Raw genomic sequence first — 23,086 nt, 5'->3', positions numbered from 1 at the left:
AGTTTCACTTTCAACAATCATTTTATTAGCAGTCCCAAGAGGCAATGAAAAAAAAACACAAATCAAAGAAAAGGAAGGAACACAAATTAAGATTACAGTCGAGACGGTGGGCCAATCAAAGCCAGTGAACGTAAAGACGGAACAGAGGGCGACACACACACACACACGCCAAACAAGACAAAAGTCACATTGTTAAAAAAGGAACAGAAAGTGATAAATGAAGAAGACTGAATTTAATCTCATGGGAAGAGTGTGTGTGTGTGTGTGTGTGTGCGTGCTGGCTGATCCCTCTGTTCCTCTGGAGAAATTCACCAGGACCGACCCCACATTCACACACACACATACACACACACAGTCATCCCTCTCATTCACACACAGGTACACAAACATATCAAAAAGCCAGCCAAGGCGTCTTCCTCTCTTCTGTAAAAGCCCAATTTTTATATTCAGACTTTTTGTGACAGAGAAACCGACCGTCAACGAGCCACAGCTGTCCAGGCAGGTCTTTAAAATCGTTATTTTCTATTAATTCTGTACAGATTATATATTTTATTTACACACCGAGCAGATCGTCAGTGCGGAGACAACTCAAAATTAGCAAACATTAACTCATGTCCGTTTATCCGCTGTCGCTCTCTGCTCATTGCTGTCTGCTGGAAACTGCGGTTTTTTTTGTACAATTTTGGACAACAGAACTTTTTGATTAATATAAAGTCGGCAGCACTCACACGCCATCAAAAGGCAGGATGATCAACAGAGGGTTTCTCATCGCTTTGATGTTGAAATCAAAAGTTCACACCTGTCTTTGCTTTCTTTTATCTTTATTTTGTCTCCGGCCTCTCTCTCTTCGCTGCATAGACTTTGAACTAATGAAAGCTTCCTCTCGTGACAGAATCATAACATGCACATCTGGATCGTTAGCGCTCGAACATCTGAGCATCGACAAGAAAAACTTTACTAGGGCTGATATAAACATCGATCACTGTTCCTTTATTTTTTAAAGTTCTTTCGTGGATGATCAAACCAGATTTTCTTCATATTTTTAGACACTTCTTTGATGTTCTGTGCCGGTGAAAGGTCATAAATGTAAATGCTCACACCTGCAGACACATTGGGAAATAAGAACTGATCCTCTCGTATCTGTAAATACACACACACACAAACACACACATTATGGATGATTGGAGCAGCATGGGAAGGGTGGGGGGGTGGTACTAAGGCCATGATTAAAAGGAGAGAAGAGACAGAAAGAACAGCATTTATTTAATTCCATGTATGTCTCGGTATGTGGATGTCCTTCACTCTATTGGGATTCAATCATATAAAAAGTGTTTGCTATCTGAGGGTCGTTTATGCGCCCAAAACAGCCGTTCAGTGCTCGTAATACAGACAGTACACCGACTACAGTCAACATCAGCCGTCTCCGTCACTCGCTCAGTCTGTTGCATACATAATTGTTCACTTGTGTATATACATTACCCTCCCTCGTCAGTTATTTCGCTCCTGCTGTGTTGGAGCCGTAGATTTTGAGGCAGAGTAAAGCTCTATTAACATCAGACTCTCTCACACTCACACATTCACTCCAGCACACGCACACGTGTGACGGGATCTGCCGGCTGGTCTCCGACGCTCAGCCGACAGACAGCGAGGAGAGCTTTAGTTTATTAGGTTAAAAAAAAAAAAAAAAATAGATAAAGCGCTTTCTTTCACAAGGGGACACCTGGTGAGGGGGTGTTTTTTGGGGGGTGTTGGGGGTCATACAGGTGAAGGTGGGACTCAGGAGGCCTAGCTGAGAAGCTGGCGGATCTCCTTGTGCATGTGACACAGGAAGTCCACGTATGATGCTCCCCCGCTGGCGCTCTTGTCCTCGACCAGGAAGTGCCTGAATATCAGCTCGGTCCTGTCTTCTTGTTTCACCACCATCAGCTGCGGAGGGAGAAACACAGAGCACAATAATGTTAATACTTTACTGTCAAATATTTTCTCTACTGATTAAAGTGATGATCTCGAGGATCTTCATGTAAATAAGTAGCTGTTAAGCCTTTGCATTGGCAGTATTATGGACTGGACTGCGACGCGTTTTCCATCACCCAGCAGTGGTTGGTCTGCCAGAGAGGGTAGGCGGAGCTAAGCGGCTGCTTTTCCGGTCTCTGCAAGTGTTGCGAGTAAACAGTAATCTACTATGGCTGAACAAACAAAGAAAAGATGGATGACTACAGATACAACTTCAACAATAAGTGAAAACAAAGAAAAAGAAACAAACTCGACGCTCAGATGAAGCAAACAGTCTGAAAAGGAAAGCGACCGTCAGCGAGGAAAATCAAGAGTTACAACCGGAGCCAACCGTGGACGTCACACATGCAACACTGTCCGGATATCTGGGAAGTGTGCTCCCGCAATTATTGCTTATCGCCACAGGTGCCGCCAAAGAGAAGGAAACTGAAATCTTCGAGATTACCACTTAAAACTAGTGAGAAAGTCTTTTTTTCTTAGCTCCGTTTTGACACTGAAGAAGTGAAATGTTTTAATCAAACAAGTTCACATTCCTCAGAGTTAAAAAAAAGACGGGGGGGTTTAGACTTCAAAGAGGTTACAGGGAAAGAGAAAGTTTACCTTCATATATCTTGATCGCTGAGCTCTGAAGGAGTCGACGATCTCTCGGAGTCTCTGGGAGAACGGGTTTTCCAGCACGGGCAGACTCGTCTGCAACACAGAGCAGAGACATTTAGAAAATGTTACTACACAAAAACAGAGCGTGCTGTTGTTGTAACTGCAGCAAGTCATTTGGCCGACTTCGACAAACACATCCCGGGAACCTCACCATGCTCGCGTCTATCTGACTGAAGCTCTGCGTGCCGAAGATGTTGAGCAGCAGCTCCTGCTGAGCGCTCGCTCCCACCCACAGGAAGAGGTGGAGTCCCGTCTCAAGGATGTAAACTCCTCCTTTAGACAGCCTCTCCTCCGAGTCCCTCACCGCCACCGGCAACGAGCCGCTTTCCAACTTTGTCTGGAAAGAAAGAAGAAACAATGTGAGATGATATGCAGGCGTGTCCTTATAATGGTGAAATAGAGCTTTTACTGTTTAGTTTTCCTCCGCTGCAAAGGTTCAGTGTGTTTAAGTCTAAATTTAAAGTGTTTAATGATAAAAACAGTTGAAACCAAACCAGGCTCAAGGGCACAATTATGCAGATTTATTCTGGTTTGATAAAACAGTTTATTTAATAATAAAAAGGTTATTATCATATTGATTAAGAGAGCAGCAAACACTTTGTGAAAGTACTGCGAGCCTAGCGTCTTTTATGATCTCAGAAATGTCTCTGCCCGAGTGCTGCCTTCTTCACCTAGACAGACTTATACACAGGTGAGGCTATTTCAGTACAGGGGCCTTTTAAAACAGTAGGACAGACACAATATTAAAGTGACCAAACCATGCAATAGGTCAAGTGTAGAGAGGAGAGACTTGTGTGTCTGTAGTCTCACCAGTGGCAGTAGGCGGGGGTAGAAGAAGACGTGGCTCTCAGCGACGTCCATGCAGCTGATCAGTTGTCTCAGGTACGCCCGGTCGTCCAAAGAGACGTCGGCTCCCGGCAGCAGCACGTCGCTCTTCAGCACGCAGTTCAGATAGACCGGCAGCAGCTTCATGCACTCTGGGAGGATCAGCTGGAAGAAACACACACACGGGAAAGGTTTGGGATGTAAATACCAAAAGTAAAACTAGATTATTTGTGATAAAGTAAAAAGCAGAATTGTATAACTTTATCTGAACATCAGTTAAACACTTGGTTCACACTTATTCTTTGGTATTTGTGGACTTAGGACGACTCGTCTGCTGGGTGTACATAATATATAGCATGATGAGTGTTCTCAGTACCTGACCAGCTGATGAGGGGCTTGCACAGTTCTTCCTGTAGCAGGCCAGAATCTGAGCACACTGGTTGACCAGAGTGTCTCTCACCGCCTTGGTGGGGCTGTTCAGGATGCCACGGAAAGCTGCAACACACACACACACACACACGTATACTTAACAATGGTGATCCATATGTGATAAATCAACCTGGGATAGATATATGAAATAAGTGGCTCTATCCCTTTGGAGGATGCTATCCACTTCTCCAATGGGCCCTGGAAAACCTCCGCCAGACTACATAAAACACGTCAGCTGGCTGAGGCCAGGGAGCTCGCTAAACTACACTTCCTCAATCTAGGACGCCCGCCTTTGATGTCATGTCTCGTTCTAAATCGTCAGGTTTGAAAGGTAGACTGCAGACCTGAAGATTTTTTAGATGATCCACCGGTATGTTCTCGTTGTATGTCAAATTCTGTACCGCTCTGATCCGTTGCCTGCAGTGAAACGTTAGTATTTCAGTCCAGCGTCTCTCGCTGGGCTGTTCCTTTCAGAGGGAGGGGCGCAGTGCATGCTGGGTGTTGTAGGAATGTAGAATGGCCGAAACCACGAGCTGTTTGTGCAACTTTCTCCACAGCTATGGCGCCAATTTCCAATATTATTGCTTTGACTGACAGTGGCTTTTTCCAGGGGAGAATCGCTCCTTTAAGGTGTATTTAGGGCCTGTGTCCACTAATGCCGCTTTTTATGCTGGCATTGCCCACAACAGCATGTTTCTCGCTGGCGCCTACTGTTGCTCGGTTACCAAAGTTGTCTGGTGGCACATCCGCTTCCCTCGGTAGTGATCATGTAGTCTGTTTTAAATCGCTCTGTATGCTTAATATTTGCTTTGATTTATAAAAATTTTACAAAGCATTCATTAAAACAATGAAAAGGAATCGTGTCCTGGCGTTAGCAGCAGCTCTACACCTGGAAATTGTACCCTTGAAAAAACAAAAGGATTAGTTTCTCCTCCGCCATTGTTGTTGGCAGAGTTGAAATTGATTGGTCGGCAGGGTTTCCGTTAAAAAAGATGGCTGGTTTAGCATGTTCCTGAAGCGCTGAGGGGACGGAGTTATAATGAATCAGTGATATTGAAAAGATATTTTCACCAGAGGATTTTAATATGTCAGACTTCAACAGATTTTACCGGTAAAAACGACAATTACCGGATAACGGAAACCCTGTTGGTCGGTGAGGGAGAAGAGGCATTGAGGAGCGCGGCCGTGTTCCAAAGGTTGAACTATTTACAACTGTGAGCGCAGCGACAAAAAACATCCGACGCTGCTGAAACTGCATTTGTTTTGTCTAGAAAACAGGTGCTGCCACAGCAACAAAAAGCTGTTAGTGGACACAGACCCTAAAGAAATCTTTATCCTGTGCATCATGAGACACCTGCTTCTGCTTCACACTATCAACGCTGAACTCATTCGCAACAGCAAGAAAAAACACCTTTTCTACTGTTCCTCTGGAGCAGCTGGGGGTCACTGTAGGATAATGCTACCAAGTTATTTCTCCGCTCACACCTGCTTCGGACTTTCACAGTACAATGCTGGATGTGTGTATTTGTATTGTTCTGACACTGACACTGCTGTGTGAGCGGCTCCTCACCGTATTTGGAGAAGAAGTTGATGATTGTGTCGGTCTCACAGTTGCGGTAGAGGTCCGCCAGCTGAGAGCAGCAGTTCACCGCCATGTTGTGGACTCGGAGACGCCTTTGGCCGCTGCAGCTGGTGTACAGCACGGCACACTGCAGGGCAACGAAACAACAGTAATATTACTAACAGGTTCACATTTAGTTTGTTACTATTTTGCATTACATATAGAGCAGCTTGAAGGATATGAAAACCAGCAGTGATCTCACGACTCAAATCTAAACTATCCTTACCTGCATGAGAGCCCCCGTCTCCTCGCTGAGCTTGTCGTCGTGTTTGAACTCGACAGTGATGGCCTTGTCACAGTCCAGGCCCGCCAGCTCCACGTCTGTGGTGTTACTCATGAAGAAGGAGCCGAAGAAGTCTGTCGCCCGGATACCTGAGCGGGGGGGGGAAGCAGGGCGGTGACGAGTGCAGAAATGGAGCAAGTTGTCACACGTGTTTCGATCTGATGTTTTCATGTGTGCGGGCCTCACCTGTGCTGGTTCGCACCCTCATGACGGCATCAAAACCTACGAGTTTCTGAACGTCTCGCCGGAGGTCGTTCAGGAATCGCTCCCTGTCTGACTGAGCCTGGGACGAAGGAATCGAACCAAAGTGTTACACAGAAAAGTGGTTACGTGCTACACCGTGGAAAATATAATATAATAGCATCATTCCAGAAAAGTTCTCCTTAAACAGGCTGCTTAAATGTGAAATGTGCAAGAAAACCTGCAGCAAGAGAGACTTAATGAGGAGGGTAGTGATCTGCTCTCACCTGGAAGTATGTGTATTTGTAGACAGAACCTCCAGTGGAGACAGGAACCACCCCTAACGTGGCAACGTCCACATACTGGTTGGGGAAGAGGAAGAGGTCGACACAGCAGCCCTGAGCTACACACTCCTTAGCCAGAGTGTTGTAGAAACCCACCTGAGGCTGGAACAGAGACTGAGGAGGACAAGAGAGGAAAGAGGAGTCAGTGTTAATATAAGGACTTCTTTGTCTGAAGTAAAGTTCACTTTGTGCTTTACTGTACACTCAGCTGTACAGATGTTTACCTTCTCCTTATCTGTCCCGGTCAGCTTCTTGTCTTCTCTGTTCTTTAGTTTTCCGGGGGCTTCTGCGATGGGCAGCGAGGTGTGAAACACGAACAGCTTCCCTGCACAGTCTGCAGCCTGAGAGAGAGACGCACAGAGACACAAATCATCAGCCGTGCTCATTTATTTAGTCTTTAGACGGAAATAGTTTTAGTCACATTTAGGTCACTTTTACCCTTTATAGTTTTAGTCAATAAAAAGTCATCACAATTTAGTCAACACCCATCCAATGTCCCTCTTCTCGTTTGCTTCAGGTAAAATTCAGGCTTTAAATTTCAGCAGATCATCCATACAGTAAAAGAACGATGAAGACACAGCATCTAAAGATTACTTTTCATCATCGCTGCTCATTGAAACAGTCTGACTGAAGCAGGCGGCTGATGATCGCTCCTTTTTGTGCAGAAGAATCATCATCGTAAAACGCTCCTTTTTCTGTGAGCGCGCACAGAGCCTGAAGCAGAAAGCCTGAGTGACACAGACAAAGTTCACAACCACCTTCGTGATTGCCGCTCTCTCTGACCGGGTTACCCAGTTACAGGAATTAATTGCTTGTATTCTGACAGACAGACTGGACGCACAGCGGGGGAAAATACGCGTTTTGAAAGTCCGACAGCACAAACTAACATTTTAGTCGTATCACATTAACGAAAACAAAGCACACATAAGAGTTTTTATTATCAAAATCTGTTTTTAGCTCGTCGCAACTTGTCTTCGTCGTGGAAACATGGTCGTTGGCGAACTTTATTTTCGTTAACATGTCAACGCCCCCACACAGATGTAGTTTCAGGTATCCAAGTGAACTAAGACCGAGACAAGATACATTCGAGTTATTCACAGAATCATTCCTATATAGTTTTAGTTTCATTATTGGGAGTTTGGGTTCGGTTGATTATGGATGAAACCGATTTCCAATATCACACATCATCAGCCCGTTTCAATCCAAAAAGTTCAGAGTTCTTAGAGCAACACGAACTGAATGTCAGGAAATTGCGTCGGTAACGCACCAAGAACTGCAGCAATGTGGCAACAAAGGAAGTTTAAGCCTCCGAGCTTCTGTTGCAGGGTTTTTAGAGTTATGTGAAAAAAAACCCTGCTTGCAGGTCTCTTACAGGGAAATAACATCATTGTGTTTTGGTGCTATTGGATGTAAACAGGACTCTTCTTCTGAAAAGACTTAGCAGACCTGAAAAGTATTTGGTTACCTTGAGTGCCTCCAGTCCGGCCTGGATGACGGGTCCAAAGACCGTCTCCGTCTCCCTGGTGTCTGCAAACATCTCTGGGATCTGGTCCAGCAAACTGGAAAACACAATCCGGGTCAATTAGCCCGCCCACACACCCACCTCATTTTCAATAAATGTGTGTCTCAGTGTCCGGTTTATGATTTCTCACCTCTCGATAACTAGCCGGCTCTCGTTCACGTTGACCAGGAAGCCGTCGAGCAGCGGTACGAACATGTCCGACACATCCGACACCACCAACATCTGGGGCTGGGCCAGGCTCGACTTGACGTTGTAGAAATGCAAAACCTTGTTGTAGGTGACAAAACCAACCCGCACCACAGAGTCCAATTCTGGGTTCTCCCTGAACACAGCAGCACAGGAGGAAGGGGAGAACGGGCACGTTTATAGTCTTAAAGTGAGCATAAAAACTAGGCAATTTCTGTCCTTCCTTTCTTCACTCTCTTCCTCTTTGGTTCCATTTTTCTCCCCTTTTATCACTTAACTCTTTCCCTGCTCATTTCCTTTCCTCCTGTCGATCCCTGGTGTGTGTGTGTGTGTGTGTGTGTGTTTATGTTGGAGTACCTCGGCAGATAGTCCAGTAGGGTCTTGAGCTCCTCGCAGACGATGTTGACCATGCCGCTCTTCACAGCGTTGTAGGACACATCGATGAGGAAGATGAAGGCTGGAGGCTGAGGAAGCTTGTTATTCTGTAAGAGACGAGCAGAGATTATGTATGAAGTCGTATCTAAACAATCCAAAATGTAAACTGTATCTAAAATGACTTTATTTACTTTAGGTCACCCAGAACACGGCTGTACAGTAGGGGTGGTGAAAAGAATCGATTCATGTCATGAATTTCTACAAAACTGAATCGATTTGAAACCTCCAAAAACATCAACATCAGCCAGTTTGTGCACAGCAAACACGCCGTCCACAATTTCCAGCTTCTGTTGTACACAGTTCCAACAAGGAGCGTGTCGCTCCTGGCTAGTCAGTCGTGCTGCTAACGTTAGCTAGCTCTCGGCGTTAATCTGTAATGTAGGAAGCTTTGACCAACAGCCACAAAACAGCTCTTCACCACAAAACAGCTCTTCACGCGTGGACCTCTCGAGCCTCCCAGTCATTCGAGACATTCACCGTACACTACATCATCGACACCTGGCAGCTCGAGTCTCGTATATTACAAATGTGAGTGATGCACGAAGGCCGCACGGCTGCGAACGTGAACCTGCAGTTGCCCAGACACAAGCTGAAAATCGCTGTCTCAAAGAGCTGTCGAGCATTATTGTGTGACTGTTTTGTAAAACATACAAAATAGTACTAAATACAACTACTAATGTTTTATTTTAGTCTTCTGTCTTAGGTTAGCCTCTGTGTATTTACATTATTGTATCAAATATAAAAGCTGCATCATCTTGAACACATTCTACGGTGCTTTAATGTCGTGTAATAATTTGCCACTGTGGTTTTCTGAGCACACAGCAGACTGGAGTAATCCTGAAATAAGCTCCGCTTTGAAAGAAATAGGGCATTGATTGTGACACCCCTACTGTACATAATAATGTTTGCAGTATACAGAGATATCAACAGGATCAAGTTAAAGACTGAAATAAATAAATACAATACCACAAAGCCTAAGCAGTGAAATAAAGGGTGATACATGAGTGTCAGCTGTGACTGTGGGGTGTGTGTGTACGCTTAACTGCTTTTTAAGCTCCCTTGTAATAGCAAAGAAATCTCATAAGAGAACGCGTGCGCCCTGCAGAGCATCGTTTCCATCTTATACCCATGAAACGAAACGCAGACAAAAACAATCTCAGCGAGACTCCGCTGAGACTGTAGCCTGCAGGTTTTGCTTTTATTAGCTTGCTGGGTAATAAGGGACTAAGAATGGCTTATTATTGTAGATTGTTGTTGATGTCTTTGTTCATTATTGTATCACTCTGACTCGTAATAAAATTCATGTAACAAGCTTCTATTCCACAGAATTACTTTTGCAGATCCCTGAAGGGATTCATGGTTACATAAACAGCGTCCGACTCCGAAATGGGGAATTTGGAAGACCATAATGATCCCAAATAGAGAGCTCCTATAACTTTAATAGTGGTTGTTTGTTTTCTGCAGAGAGCAGCCCTTTAGGACTGACCTTGCAGTAGTCCACCGTGGCCAGGAACTCGTAGCTGCCCAGCGAAAGCTCCGGCCTGTCGTAGCAGTCCACCCTCTTACCGGTGTGGTCCAGATGCTGGAAATAATGTGGAGGCACTGCGGGAGAAATAAACAGTTAACATCGGCGCAGTGAAACTAGTTTGAAAAACAAACAGAAACACAGGCACAAACTGACCCTCTGTGACGCAGCTGCAAAAGCCGCACTGGAAGCGGCGACCTCCCTCGATGAACTGCATGTACGGGCACATGTAGGCCTTGCACCTGTTGCAGCGGATCGGCCCGCCTTCGCCGTGGTCCACCAGGTACGGAGGGGTCTAACAAGACATGCAATGAAAGGATTAGGAGAACTCCGAGCCAATAATCTGAGGCTGGCAGACTTGACTCTTACAATTCAGCTACAAGGCCGACCTCGTGTAAAACCTTAATGTGGGCAGAATTACACAAACGGGAGGTTATTTGAGTGCAGCTCGTACATCAGTAAATATTTACACCCTCCTTCATAAAATGTTGCTCCTGCCAAAATCGTGTGAAGTAGAAAGAGTCCAGATGGATATCTGTTACACATGTGGCGTGTGAGCGAAACAAGGTCATGCAGCCACTCCCACCTCTGTGGTTCTGAGAGATAATCCCACATTACATAAGACACATCCGGTGATAATAACTACACATCAGGATTTACCCTGACCTCTTCTTTCTTTCAAATCAGGTTAACAGGGAAACTGAAGTAATGCACTGTAGAGGTCTTCACGGGTCTACCAGAACCCGTCTGTTCAACATTATGTGTAATATCCGAGTGGATAGACCGGCCGCCATTAGAAAGTGTTCATGATTAAAGTGCTGTGTGTGTGTTTTAACTGGCAACAATGTGTCATACACATGAGAGCGTGCCGGAAAAAAACGGAAGAAAGAGCAGCAGCGAGTTGAGTGACGTTGAGTCGCGTGACTGCAGGTTCAGAGAAAGGTTGAAGCCAAAGCCGGTAATGATGGATACCTTCCTCGCTGATGTGGACAAAGAAGCTTAAAGAAAATAAATATAAAGAGGTAAAACCTTGTTAATGCAAATATGTTTCCTATTGTTTATTATACTTCATGTTTACCACAATGCACCTACTTAGCAATAAACCTTGTTCCTGATGAATTAATCGACTTTTCTTTGTACCGCTGGCGCTGGCAGAGCTCCTTAGACTGGAAACTTATTCCACCATCTGTCAACCTTTGGGTTAGGAGGGTTAAAGTGGAGGCGGAGGGATATTGTAATAATTCAGCATTTTACATGACGTCAATATTTAATCTCTCTTTGTGTTTGCTTCCCAATAAAAATGTCGCCTCTCAGAGGATAACGTGTCATACAGTAACGGCTGCAGATCAGACAAAGTGCAGAAAGAGATCTCTGTCTGAACAGGGCTTACAGGAGAGAGTGATACAGAGGAGGGGAGGCACTGCTTACCTCGTCTGGCGGCAGCGTGGCGAGGGGCTTGATGACAGCAGCCAGTGGCACCTGAGACTGCTTGGCCATATCGGCGGTGCAAGGCATATTGTAGGCCGTACAGCGGACAAACCTGGGACTGGCGTTCCCTAAACACACACACAGATTCTTCATTAACATCACATCTCTGCGTGATCCACGCACCTGCTTTAGATGGTTGCTTCGCTTCCTCAGCAACTAAGCGGCTGCAAGATGTGTTCACAGGAAGGAGAGCCTACCTTGGTCTTTGACCTGGAAGTCGGTGGTGACCAACGGTGGGGCTTGACCTCTGACCCCTGTAGTGAATGGCTCGGTGCTCTTAGCCTTGTCATCCTCTATTACCTGGATCTGAGGAGGAGAGAGGGGAGGAAACGTCACAATACATACACACGTGTAAGTGCACATGACGAAACATTGTCCCTGGGTCTCACACAGTCTAATAGAGGAACACGCATGCAAGAGATGACATCCACACGCCCCCCCCCCACACAAACATCTGCAGCTACCAGACACGCACTGAAACCATCAACATCTGTGGATAAAAACATTTCAATTGAGCCATGTGACAAATTATACAAAATCATGCAGAAGTCTGTAGAGATTCATAAATATGACAAACCGATGTAAATACAACTAAAAGACATCCCTGAGGAAAAAGGGCAGGGTTTATCAAGGCATGCCATTAATGCAAGGAATTGTGGGTAAGACAAAACAGTGCAGGGCAGCATGCAGGGCACAGAGAGGAGGTTTGAAAAGGGAGGCTGTCTGTGCTTCATTACAAACAAACCACTTAAAAAAAAAAGGGTTCTCTGAAGTTGTCAGAACTTAAGAAGGCTGCGTAAAAGTCCTGATCAAACACACAGAAACAGGGAGGTGGGAGAGATAAGAAACACAGGGTTATGGGATGCAGAGGAGTTGATGGTAAGCACAGGGCGGAAACGGAAAAACCTGTTTGTTAATGTTTGCTTATTTGCTTTAAATGGAGACATATCTTAAAGGCAATATCCTAAAGGTTGTTAGAGTTGTATTTAAATAGGCCACTGATATAGCTGTTGACTTAAGAGTTTGACATTTTGGGAAGTACTCGCTTTCTTGCTGACAGATTGATACCACAGCAAAACCAAAGGAGAATCCGGGAAGTAACGTCCCCCCCACAGAGAAAGAGTCAGGCGCAAACCCTCCTTGTAAAATGTGTTGTTCTTGCTTGGAGGTTCTTGCACTGATTAAAAAAATGAGGTTAAACATGTTATTAGTAAGCCTCTGGAGGTGTTGTTTGGCAGACTTTGTTTTCTTTGAAAGCAGCCATGCTAGCGGTTCCCCTCTGCTTCAAGTCTTTATGCTAAGCTAATTTAGCTGGCGTACGAGCATGTGAGTGGTATCAATCTTTTTCTCTTCCTCTTTCCAAGAAAGCTCATATTTCTTCAAAATGTCAATCAACAACAACTCTTTCATATTATGATTTTAAACTTCTGTTTTTCTTTTAATCGAACATACAGCTGAAATAGATACAAAAATCTCTAATATAAAGCATCAGTATATATTTAAGGTCCTATTAATTTAAAACAATGCAACCAAGCAATCAGGGGAGGTTACTGACAGTTAAGGGCCAGTGTCCACTAACAGCATTTTTTGTGCTGGCAGCGCCTACTTTCTATACCAGGGGTTCTCAAACTTTTTCGGACCAGGGACCCTTACAGGGGAGAACATTCTCCAAGGACCCCCTCATAATCGTAACACCACTTAAACATATGCTTACTACCATTTGCACTCTTAGATGCCATTGGAGCTATTTGTATTGTAAAACTTATCAACCTAAATACTTCAGAGCAGTTTCATAGAGATAACCAGATTAGAATCATGTTAACACCACTTAATACTTTAAAACAGAGGCTCATTTTATTCTAACTGCTTGTGGATTCAACTTGACTGCATGTATACTGTGTTCCTAAATGGTCCTCATCTGTAGACATGCAGTTTTCAATGATACAGCACAATTTTATTATATATTATAAATTTATCCTAATTATGTCGTGAACCCCCAGCTATGGTTCCCGGACCCCCCAGGGGTCCCAGGACCTCACTTTGAGAACCACTGTTCTATCCAACCAGTGCAGTTCAGCGTTTTCAGCGCAAAAAACGCCCTGAGCTGTTTTTTGTCGCCTTGCTCACAGCTGAAAATTGTTTAGCTTTTCAACACCGCCGCACTTGTCACGGACACTTCTCCCTCATGGACCAATCAAAATCAAGAAGGGGCGGGACTTCAGATATCAACTTTGTCAACAACAATGGCGGAGGAGACGCTAATCCTTTCGGTTTTTGGAGCGTACGATTTCCAGGTGTAGAGCTGCTGCTCATGCCAGGACATGATTCTAATATTAAACACACAGAGCAATTTAAAACAGACTCAGCGGTCACTATCAAGGGAAGCGGAAGCACCGCCAGACAACTTTCATAACCTAGCAACAGTAAGCGCCAGCAAGAAGCACTCTGACACTGAGGTTGTGGGTGCTGCAAGCCACTTAAAGCATTAGTGGACACAGGCCCTAACTTCAAATACAACACAATTCTTTTATTCTATTTCCACCAGGAGCCCATCTTTCACATTTACACTATGACTGGCTATGAGGGGATGGAGGGAAAGGACAGGAGGAGGTGGAGGCTGGGGGTTAGTGCACGCAGACGGAGCGGACAGGGTGGCGCAGAGGAGGAGGCAGGCACACAGGAGACTTACTGGGCTGGGGATAGCGTCTGGATCTATTCTATGTCTTGATTTCTGCACAGCCGGCATGTCAGACGCTTGCTTTACATTCAAAAGTTTGTCCAGCAAATTGTGCAAAACAGGACAAATAAATACACACAAAGAGTGAAAATATAAAAAAAGGAGTGTGAGAAGAGAAAACTCAGCAAGACTGTGCTGAGCTGCAGGCAGCATTGTTATTCAGACAGAATAGATCAGTAGTATTGATCATAGATTAGTGGTAATGTAGGCTATGACTGTCAAGCGCAAGTAGATACAGAGTCATATACCAGTAGAGTGTTTGACACACATGCTAAGCAGGCCAACATTTGAAGAAGGTACAGTAAGATGTTTAACAGTACGGCAATAATCAAAATCAGTGTATACTGTGTTATCCAGCAGAGATTCTGACATCCCAAAGACATGTTTAGAATATATATTTCTTTGTTTAATGAATTTTAAAAAGCAGGATGAGAAAAGTATCTTTTTTTCAAGAGAGATTTGGCCAAGAAGACGGCAGACTTGAAACAGCATTTAAGCGTTAAATACAATAAACAATAACAAGCCATGAAAAACTGTCTCACACCACATAGGAAAGCATAAAGATCATCCAGTGACTGCTTAATTCTGAAGTCATTTTTAATACTGAACTAAAACTGTCATTTTTAAATGATAATGATGTTCAAAAAATATCCAAAATGTATGATTAATGATGAGCATTATCAATTTAGAAGGAAGAACTTGTTATAATGCGATTATTGTAGGGCTGCACCATTAATCAAATATTAACCCCGATCACGATTTTGATTTCCCACGATTAAATAATTAATTGACGGTGATATTGACTTTAAACGTGCGCTCCACCCGGACAAAACTCATATCGAATCAAGCGCCTCCTAAACTAACAGCCACTCCCCCAGGGGGGCGAGGGAGAGGTTTTGGCTTCACTTTTGGGGGAGATTTCACTTCAGCGGCAGTTTAGAGTGGAAGAGTACAAACAAAGACAAAACCCACTACAAAAGGATATTGGTGCCGGCTCGAAGGTTATACCGTAAGCACAAAGATATCAGCGCTTGCAATAAAGTACATAACTTTTAATGAAAAAAATAATAAACAGCAGCTGAATGAAAAGCAAAGGCTTTCGTCAGCGTTTCGCCAAAAAGACTTCACTTTCAAAACGCTCTCGTTTCACTCAGCTGCTGTTTATTATTTCTTCATTAGAAGTTATATACTTCTAAGTTAGACGTCTTTGTGCTTAGAGTGGAAGAGTACAGAGACTGGTGTTTCGGTTCAATACGTGACCACAACTTTAAGCGGAATGCGTCTGTGGATGTCGTGGTTACAGCAGCTGTTGAAAGCAGGACAAGAATACGTAGCTGTCCTCGTGAATGCCTCTTTGTTGTTTTCATTACGAGCTCAAAATATATTTATGTGTTACCTCTTTGAAGTGCGTTTTGAACGCTGCTTGTTGTTTCGCTAAAACAGGAAGAGAGCAGGTCACTCGTTTAACCAAAACACCAGCCCCAAAAAAGTATTTCGGGTTTAGGGCAAATGATGCAGAAAACTGAACTGAGAGCGTCGCTTTGTTTATTTAAATGTGAAAGTACATTAAAAATAAATAATCATGATCTCAATATTGATCAAAAAAATCGTGATTATTGTTTTGGCCATAATCGTGCAGCCCTGGACTATAGCATGATAAAAAATCTATTTAAAGTCTGGATGGTGTTTGATAACACTGTGTTACTATCCAGCCCTAAGTGTAGCATGCAAAGTCTCATACACTCAGTGGCAAATATTAGGTACACCTGATCAATCAAACAAAACAGCTCCATTTTTCTTCCATTATGAGCGCCTCTGGTTGTAATGCGGTTCACAGAAACACGATGTCAGTCCTCAATGCTGAAGCTGAACATCATGAAAGTAGAATTCATGGCAGGACAGGTGAATTGGACTGTATTAAGATTGTGCAGGTGTACCTAATGAAGCGGCCAGTGAGTGTAAAGGTTGTCAGATGTCTCAAAGTCATCTAACCTCACAGCTACTTTATGTCCTGACATTGTGTGAAGAACAGAACTCAGAGAGATAAACAATTAAAAAAGAGTGTTTGCGTCTGCTCACCGGGCTAGGAATGGCATCTGGGTCGAGTCTTTTCTGTGCAGGAGCAGGAGCCGGTGCTGGTGCTGGAGCTCCATAATTTGGTTGCCCGGGATACGGGCCTGCATAGCCAGGCTGAGGGCCTCTCACCTGCCCAAACGCACCTGAGGAGAACCAGCAAAGAGCTTAGGGATGGAGATAACAACAAAAATATGTGTCCTTGTTTCACTTAGAGGTTGTCTCCTCACCATTCTGCTGAGGAGGGTACCCCCCCTGCATGCCCGGCTGAGGTGGAGGCTGCTGCAGGGGCCCAGGAGGGCCAGGCGGCCCCTGTGGTCCTGGAGGCAGGTGGTTGCTCTGGGCCATGGAGGTGGGAGGCATCTGAACACCCGGAGGAGGGGGACCTGAGTGGTAAGGGGATGGTTGGGGTGGAGGGGGCTGCTGCTGGGGTGGCATCTGGCCGGGGTACGGACCAGAGGAAAGTGAGGTTGGAGGAGGACCAGGAGGAGGAAAAGACCCCGGTTGAGAGGAAGGAGGTGGTGCTCTGGGTGGGAAGGAGCCCTGGGTCGGGGGAGGCTGGCCGGGGATGAAGGAAGGCTGGCTGACAGGTGGAGGTGGTGAGGAGAAGGGGGGCTGAGTGGGAGGGAAGGACTGCTGTGCCTGGGACACTGGGGCAGGAGCAGGAGCTTGACTGGGTGGAGGCACAGGACCTGAGAAGGAGGAAAGAGGGAAGGTTTGCTGAGAGGGAGGAGGTTGTGGAGCAGAGACGGTGAACTGCTGCGGAGAGGTAGGGGGAAGGTTAGAGTTGAATGGCTGTTGAGAAGGAGGTCCTCCATAGTATTGCTGAGGAGCTGCAGGGCCGCTGGGAGGTGGAGGCTGGGTGGGGGCAGAGGACGCAGAGGGAGGGGCTTGAGTGAAGGAGGGCGGAGGTGCAGCTGAGTAGGCGGTGCTGGCGGGAGGCTGGGAGCTGTGAGGTGGAGCTGAGGAGACAGACACACAGAGATTACATAAAGTGCATTCACCTTTAAATTCCACACAACACTCAAATATCAATCATATTTACCATATCCTGGTCCTGCGGGGGTCGGGGGTCCAGAGTTGATCTGCATTCCAGTCATCTGGTTAGTGACCTGCTGCATTGTGGGCGGGGGCCCGTAGTGTTGAGGATAGGCGGGGTGCGGCGGCCCTGTCACGTTCATTCCTCCCTGGTTGTATGGCTGAGACACAGCAGGCCTGAAAACGATCACATCTTTCAGTCTGTGTTCAGGTTATCAGGTTGCATGGGTTTCACATTTTTGGGTGTTTAATGTTCACAGTGAAAAAGCCGTTCAGAACAGCTGCAGGTTTCTACCTAGAACCTTGCTCTCGCTGAAATCGACCAATCGTCATTCACCATCATTCACCTCAGGCTGCCTTCTTGCACAAGCTTATAGTCGAGCCATTGTCAAGATTTCAATTTACCATTCCGATACCTCCTGGTGATTCTGGCTTGTACATATCGGGCCGAATAACCGATCCTAGAGCAGCCATGTTTTCTACAACTTTGGATTGACAGTGCAGTGCAGCTGCTCCCCCCACGTGGGATCGCACTGGGGGGGGCCTTAGCCAATTGTGGCTAAGGTCTGACCTTTGAATGGGAAAACGGCTTGTTCGTTTCAGGAGGAAGGAGAGGCTCCGAAAAATAATTCAACTGAAATATGTATACATTTTTTAAAACGAAACAAACCAACGTGATTCAAAAACACATTCGAGTTATAAAAAGTTGACTGTAGAGCTAAAATGTGTCTCCTTTAAAAGACGTGCAAATCTGGACTCCCTTTCAGGACAGTGTATCAATGAAATCTGGTTTCTCCTGCTAGATTTCTCCCAAGCTTGCGTAACTGGTGTTTAATACGAGCACTTAAAAAAGTAAGGACACTGAATATCAGAAACAATCACTCCAGTTGTCTGTCCCTAATTTTCTATGCTTAGTATTTCAATCACGAGCAACTGCTGTCTGTTACAATTAATCTGTCACTTAGTGTGTGAGTGTGACTCTGAATAATCTTCCTTGGTTGGCTTGGAGTCCACTTTTACTCCGAACTAACCACGTGAAAGTGTTTTGGAGAAGTAGCAAATCCTGAGGTGTCAGACAGTTTCACACACACTGTCCAGAGTGTGTTAAGGGACTGTGCTACCCGCTGTAATGAGCTGAACTTATGAACTCAAAGCTGCAGACTTTGGAAGAAGAACCTGGATTAAAAGTACTTGTGCTTGAAAAAAGAAATGTTTCATAAGCCAAGACCTAAATACACCCATGGGAATTGCAATCATCGCCCGTGTAATTACCTGGGTGGTGCTTGTGTCATAGGTGGGGGTCCATTCTGCATGTCCCCCTGACTGTGACTGTACTGATTATACTGTTGAGGCGCTGAGACTGGAGGGGCTCCAGAGGTGGGAGGACCCCTGGTAGGACCTGAAATAAAGGGATAAAAAATTACACACACACAAAATAACAGCATAAACAAATCTTTATATTGTTATGAGATAAGCGCAGCAGGCTTTACACTACAACAGTGCTGCTCAAACACACCTTTTAGAACTAACTAAACACATTTCATGGTTTTACCTCTGGGGTTTAGAGCGCATTGAAACCAGGCTAGCAAAGACTGTGTGCCAAGAGGGTCAGTTAAAATCTAGTGTTCTGATCAAGGCTGGAGATCTGAGGTTACAATTTAAGTATGCTGCTGGTGAGTGGGTAACATCTATGTAAGAAACTAGCAGGTTGATAGCTTTGTTTCACTGTCAGTCGAGTAGTTTGTTCACAAAAATACTGATTCCCTCGCTCTGCCTTCACTACTGACAATGGAATAACACAGAACGTGTGCATTGTAAACAAGTAGACAATAAATATGGCAGGCGGATACACAGACTGAAACTGTAACATCCATCTCACATAAACTGCTGCATCTAACGATTATTTTTTAATCAAATAATCTACGATTATTTTTTAGATTAGTCGATTAACAACTGATTTATCAATTAGGCCTTGTCTAAAGAAAACAAATATTAGATTGGCATTTGCCTTTATTTACAAGAAAGCTGAAGAGAGACAGGAAATGTTGGCAGGAGAAAGTGGGAGGTGACGTGCGCCAAATGATCGGCAGGCCGGGAGTCGAACCTGCGATCAGTGCATCGTGGACCATAGCGCCTGTATGTGGGGCGCCTGCTCTACCAACCGAGCAAAACCAGGGACATGATTACTTTTTTTTTAGTCTCCAATTTCCACGTCACGGTGTGATGATATTAATAATTATAAAATTATTAATATGATAATAATAATAAACTATTCAGATGCCTGGTAAGACAAATACTGGACCTCAAATTCAAAAGGATTGCTGTGACACACAGATGAATTTAATCTCTGTTTGTCACAGCAACCCTTTCCCTGAACTGGACAATCAGTATTTTTACTAAAGTACTTAAAAGGAGTAGTGTGTGCTAATTAGACAACAGAGCGTAACTACTTCAAATCGTAAATCAACAATTTTAATATTTGTTCAACAAAATTAAAAGATCGAGTTTGAGTTTTTCCCAACTGGAGAAACCGTGTCGTGAAGTGCGCATTGAATGAGTTATCGAGCAAGTACGAGAGAGAGAGAGAGAGAGCGGCAGAGTGACAGTAAATACGCACGGAGCAGAGAGAAAGTGAAGCTTAAATTTAAAATTGTACCGGGGCTTCATTCAAAATGTCTGAGGAAGCCAGCCTTCCCCAGAACGTGGCGACCTAAGAGACCGCCAGTAATGAGTGAGAAGATCCGTTTCTGTACGCACATAACTCTACTGTGCTCCAGCTCTAAACTCAGCCCTCGTTTCTGCGATGCGTCCACGCACGTTACACAAATCGACGCATTTTCATAATCCATGACATCGAGGAGTCGCCCCAGCCCTATAACAAACGCTTGGTTCACGTTCCTAAGGAATACAAAAAGTTTGGTAGTAAAAACTTTGATAACTTTTAAAAGTCACTGTTTTCCAAAAGGCTCTAAAGATCTTGTATTGTACACTGAGAGAAGGATAATAATGCCTGTAGGTACAGAGAGGTTTCGATGATTGCAGAGCACGTGGAGTGTGAAATGAGTAAGAACAAGACAGGAGGCAGTTACCTAAGTCAAGAGGAGAGGAGAGGTCAGAGACTGGGTTGGCAGCCACAGCCTTAGAGGGAAAGCTTGTGAAAGGAGAGTAACCTGAAATACAAGAAACAGGGGGAAAGGGCAAATACAGAGAAATGAAGGGAAAGGCGTAAAGCAATGTGAAGAAATGAGAGGGCAGTCGAGATTAAGATTAGTATGCTCGGCGATGTGCTGTTCTCACAAATACATGAACAATCACACGGAGGAAAGCAGGAAGAAGGACAATCCAAGGTTACAGCTGTGAGAGCGCTTGAAGAGCCTCACAGCTGACCCGGTGTGTTAAAGGGGAATTCTGCTCATTTTGAACCTGGACCCTTTTTTATATGTTATGTTTTTTAAATAAATTATAACTTCAGACAGTTTTAGGATTCAGATTGCTGCAAAGCTTTCTTTTAGAGTCTTCTCATTGCTGTCAAATGAGGCAAAAAAAAGGTTTGAACCTGCTTGTCACTGACGTAAAAAAGGGCCCGGATTTAAAATTATCTCACTCACTCATATGCAAACTTGAAGCGGCACTTTACCTTGTGGAGGAGCCCCGGGCTGGTAAGCTGAAGCAGGGCCGTTGTAGGGGGCGTACTGAGCGGGGTATCCCCCGTCCAGGGGTGCGTAGCCGGGCTGGCCGTAGCCAGGCTGAGGCTGGCCATAAGGAGAGGCCATTGGAGTGTGCTGGTTTACATTCATCCTCAGTTCATCCCTAAACCTGGATGAAATGGTGACACAATTACAACACAATCATTAAAAACAATGAGAAAGTATCATAGTTCCAGACTGAACCTGTTTGGCAGGTTTCCAAGGTGTAAGCACAGATTTTACTAACACGATTCTAGCAGTGTGAAACCTGTTACACTGGGGTGTTAATAAGCAGAAGAATTATGAATACAGACAAGAGCTCAAAAACACTAACACCAGATATGCTGGAGACTCTCCATTAAAGAAAAAACACTTCAGTTTAATGCTCTTGAACACAAAGAATACTAGAAACAGAGAGAAATAAAGGCAGGACTAACAACACAAGACAACTACTGAAGCTGTGTGCACATCGCAGCTAAACTAACAAACATGTAGAGTATGCAGAATGTTTTAACTCTTAACTCTAACACAAGTCAAACTTTCTTATGACGTTAATATTTCCTGGTTTTGTGACAACACCTTTATTAGCCTTTTATGTTTGCCTTGGCCACACCCACAGACAAGTCACTAACAATCAGGTTAAAACTCACTGGGAAACAAATGAATGCTTTATGGGAAAACTGCTAAGATACAGAAGCACCAAAGCTGAAATTACATAGTTACTTAACTCGGCCAAAGCTTAACCACTATAATAATTAGCGTAAATCAGACACAAACCACAGGACAAGTAATAGCTACTCTCACTGTTATGATGGTGAGATGAAATGCCTGCTAGTGTGCAGACAGTGTGTAATGTCTGCTGGACTCCTGCAGGTGTCTGAGTAAAGTGTTTACAGGACATAACACTGTTGTTATAAGAAGACCATCTGAAGGTAACTCAGTGGGGCAGTCTACTTTATGAGCATGATTACTCCTGCATATCACATGTCCACTTCAACCTTGCTAACAGAAGTGCATGCTGTTTATTCACTTGGCTCCTGGAGAGTGGCCTAACCTATATGACAGCGTGATGAGTATCATCTAACACACAAACACGGGCTAAACGAGCGGGGCCTTTGAATAATTCAGCAGTGCAGGTGCCACAACGAGAAATACAATCGCTGGAGCCGTACAGCTATTTAGTATGTCGGGCCTGCTGAGTGACCCACATCTGCTCCCTGGCTAGCTTCATTATGGAGCTAGGCTAACAGGTTCAAGTCACAAGAAAAGTATTATAAACTTACAGAGGAACTAATATTTGAAAATATAAACATACGACAGGAAGGGCAAACGCTAGAATTCTAATGTAATAACAGCAAAGCTGAGGAAACCTGGTGAGAGTAGCAGTATGCTAACGTGAACAACCTCAGTGCCGCATTACAGTTAGCTCGCTAGCTAGCTCGAAACCAGTACCAATAAACACGGATCCCAGTTAACACATAACACGGCTAACTGTTACGAGTCTCACGAGCCAGGCGAAGCGAAACATAACACATTTGATTTGCCAAACGTCCAAGTAATGATGGCTTATTTAGCTTGCTAACGTTAGCAACCACACAACTTAAATCATGATGACAGCAGCAGTGGTTGAATCAGCTGTGACCAAACAACCGGGGATAGTAACAGTTAGCCTATTTAGCTAGCTAAGCTAAGTGCCGTAGCATTAGCTAGCATTAGCAAACGTAGCAGAAGCCGAGCTCTCATATCAAGCCGGTTTGGTTGACATACATTAATCTTTCAAAAATAGAAACCTACCTCCTAAATGTGGTAAATAGTAAGGCTGTCCTCTGTTCGGAGAAAACAGTGAAACCCGGTGGCCAACAAACTGTGAAGCCGATGTGGTCCCGGGGTGTTTCTCACTAATCCCTCCTCGGTATCGAAGCGGACATTCAGCGGAACTGCTGCAGCGCTGTGCCACGTCCACATCCGGACACCGCAGAGAGACTTCCCCCCGGTTCACCTCCTCTACTGTACCGAGAGCAAAACAGTGCCCAGACCACTGTAC

At 44.6% G+C, this 23,086-nt stretch overlaps 1 protein-coding gene across 4 annotated transcripts; it reads right to left on the bottom strand.

The window, feature by feature from the left end:
• Nucleotides 1-2: 2 nt before the first annotated feature.
• Nucleotides 3-22,980, bottom strand: sec24c (SEC24 homolog C, COPII coat complex component). Of its 4 annotated transcripts, XM_069663877.1 has the most exons (25): nt 22,837-22,980; nt 20,994-21,172; nt 20,446-20,526; nt 18,629-18,755; nt 17,364-17,533; nt 16,549-17,280; nt 16,325-16,464; nt 14,198-14,266; nt 11,706-11,814; nt 11,449-11,576; nt 10,177-10,315; nt 9,982-10,097; nt 8,418-8,542; nt 8,005-8,196; nt 7,818-7,911; nt 6,577-6,693; nt 6,296-6,466; nt 6,015-6,111; nt 5,772-5,917; nt 5,495-5,633; nt 3,872-3,990; nt 3,481-3,660; nt 2,822-3,007; nt 2,614-2,703; nt 3-1,926 (listed from the first exon to the last, which is right to left on the bottom strand). In XM_069663877.1, exons 2-25 carry the CDS (start codon nt 21,151-21,153, stop codon nt 1,786-1,788), a joined length of 3,768 nt encoding a protein of 1,255 aa, XP_069519978.1. In that variant the 5' UTR covers nt 21,154-21,172; nt 22,837-22,980; the 3' UTR covers nt 3-1,785. The 4 variants fall into 4 exon arrangements, with proteins under 4 accessions (XP_069519978.1, XP_069519979.1, XP_069519980.1 ...); XM_069663878.1 differs by lacking the exon at nt 14,198-14,266; XM_069663879.1 differs by lacking the exon at nt 20,446-20,526.
• Nucleotides 22,981-23,086: the final 106 nt, after the last annotated feature.

The sequence above is a fragment of the Semicossyphus pulcher genome, unplaced genomic scaffold (genome assembly GCF_022749685.1).
Source record: "Semicossyphus pulcher isolate SPU_LCO1_2020_fin unplaced genomic scaffold, fSemPul1.0.p SCAF_16, whole genome shotgun sequence".
Classification (NCBI taxonomy): Eukaryota; Metazoa; Chordata; class Actinopteri; order Labriformes; family Labridae; genus Semicossyphus; species Semicossyphus pulcher.
Note: the sequence above shows the minus strand (reverse complement) of the source record. Positions and strands in the feature narration are given on the sequence as shown.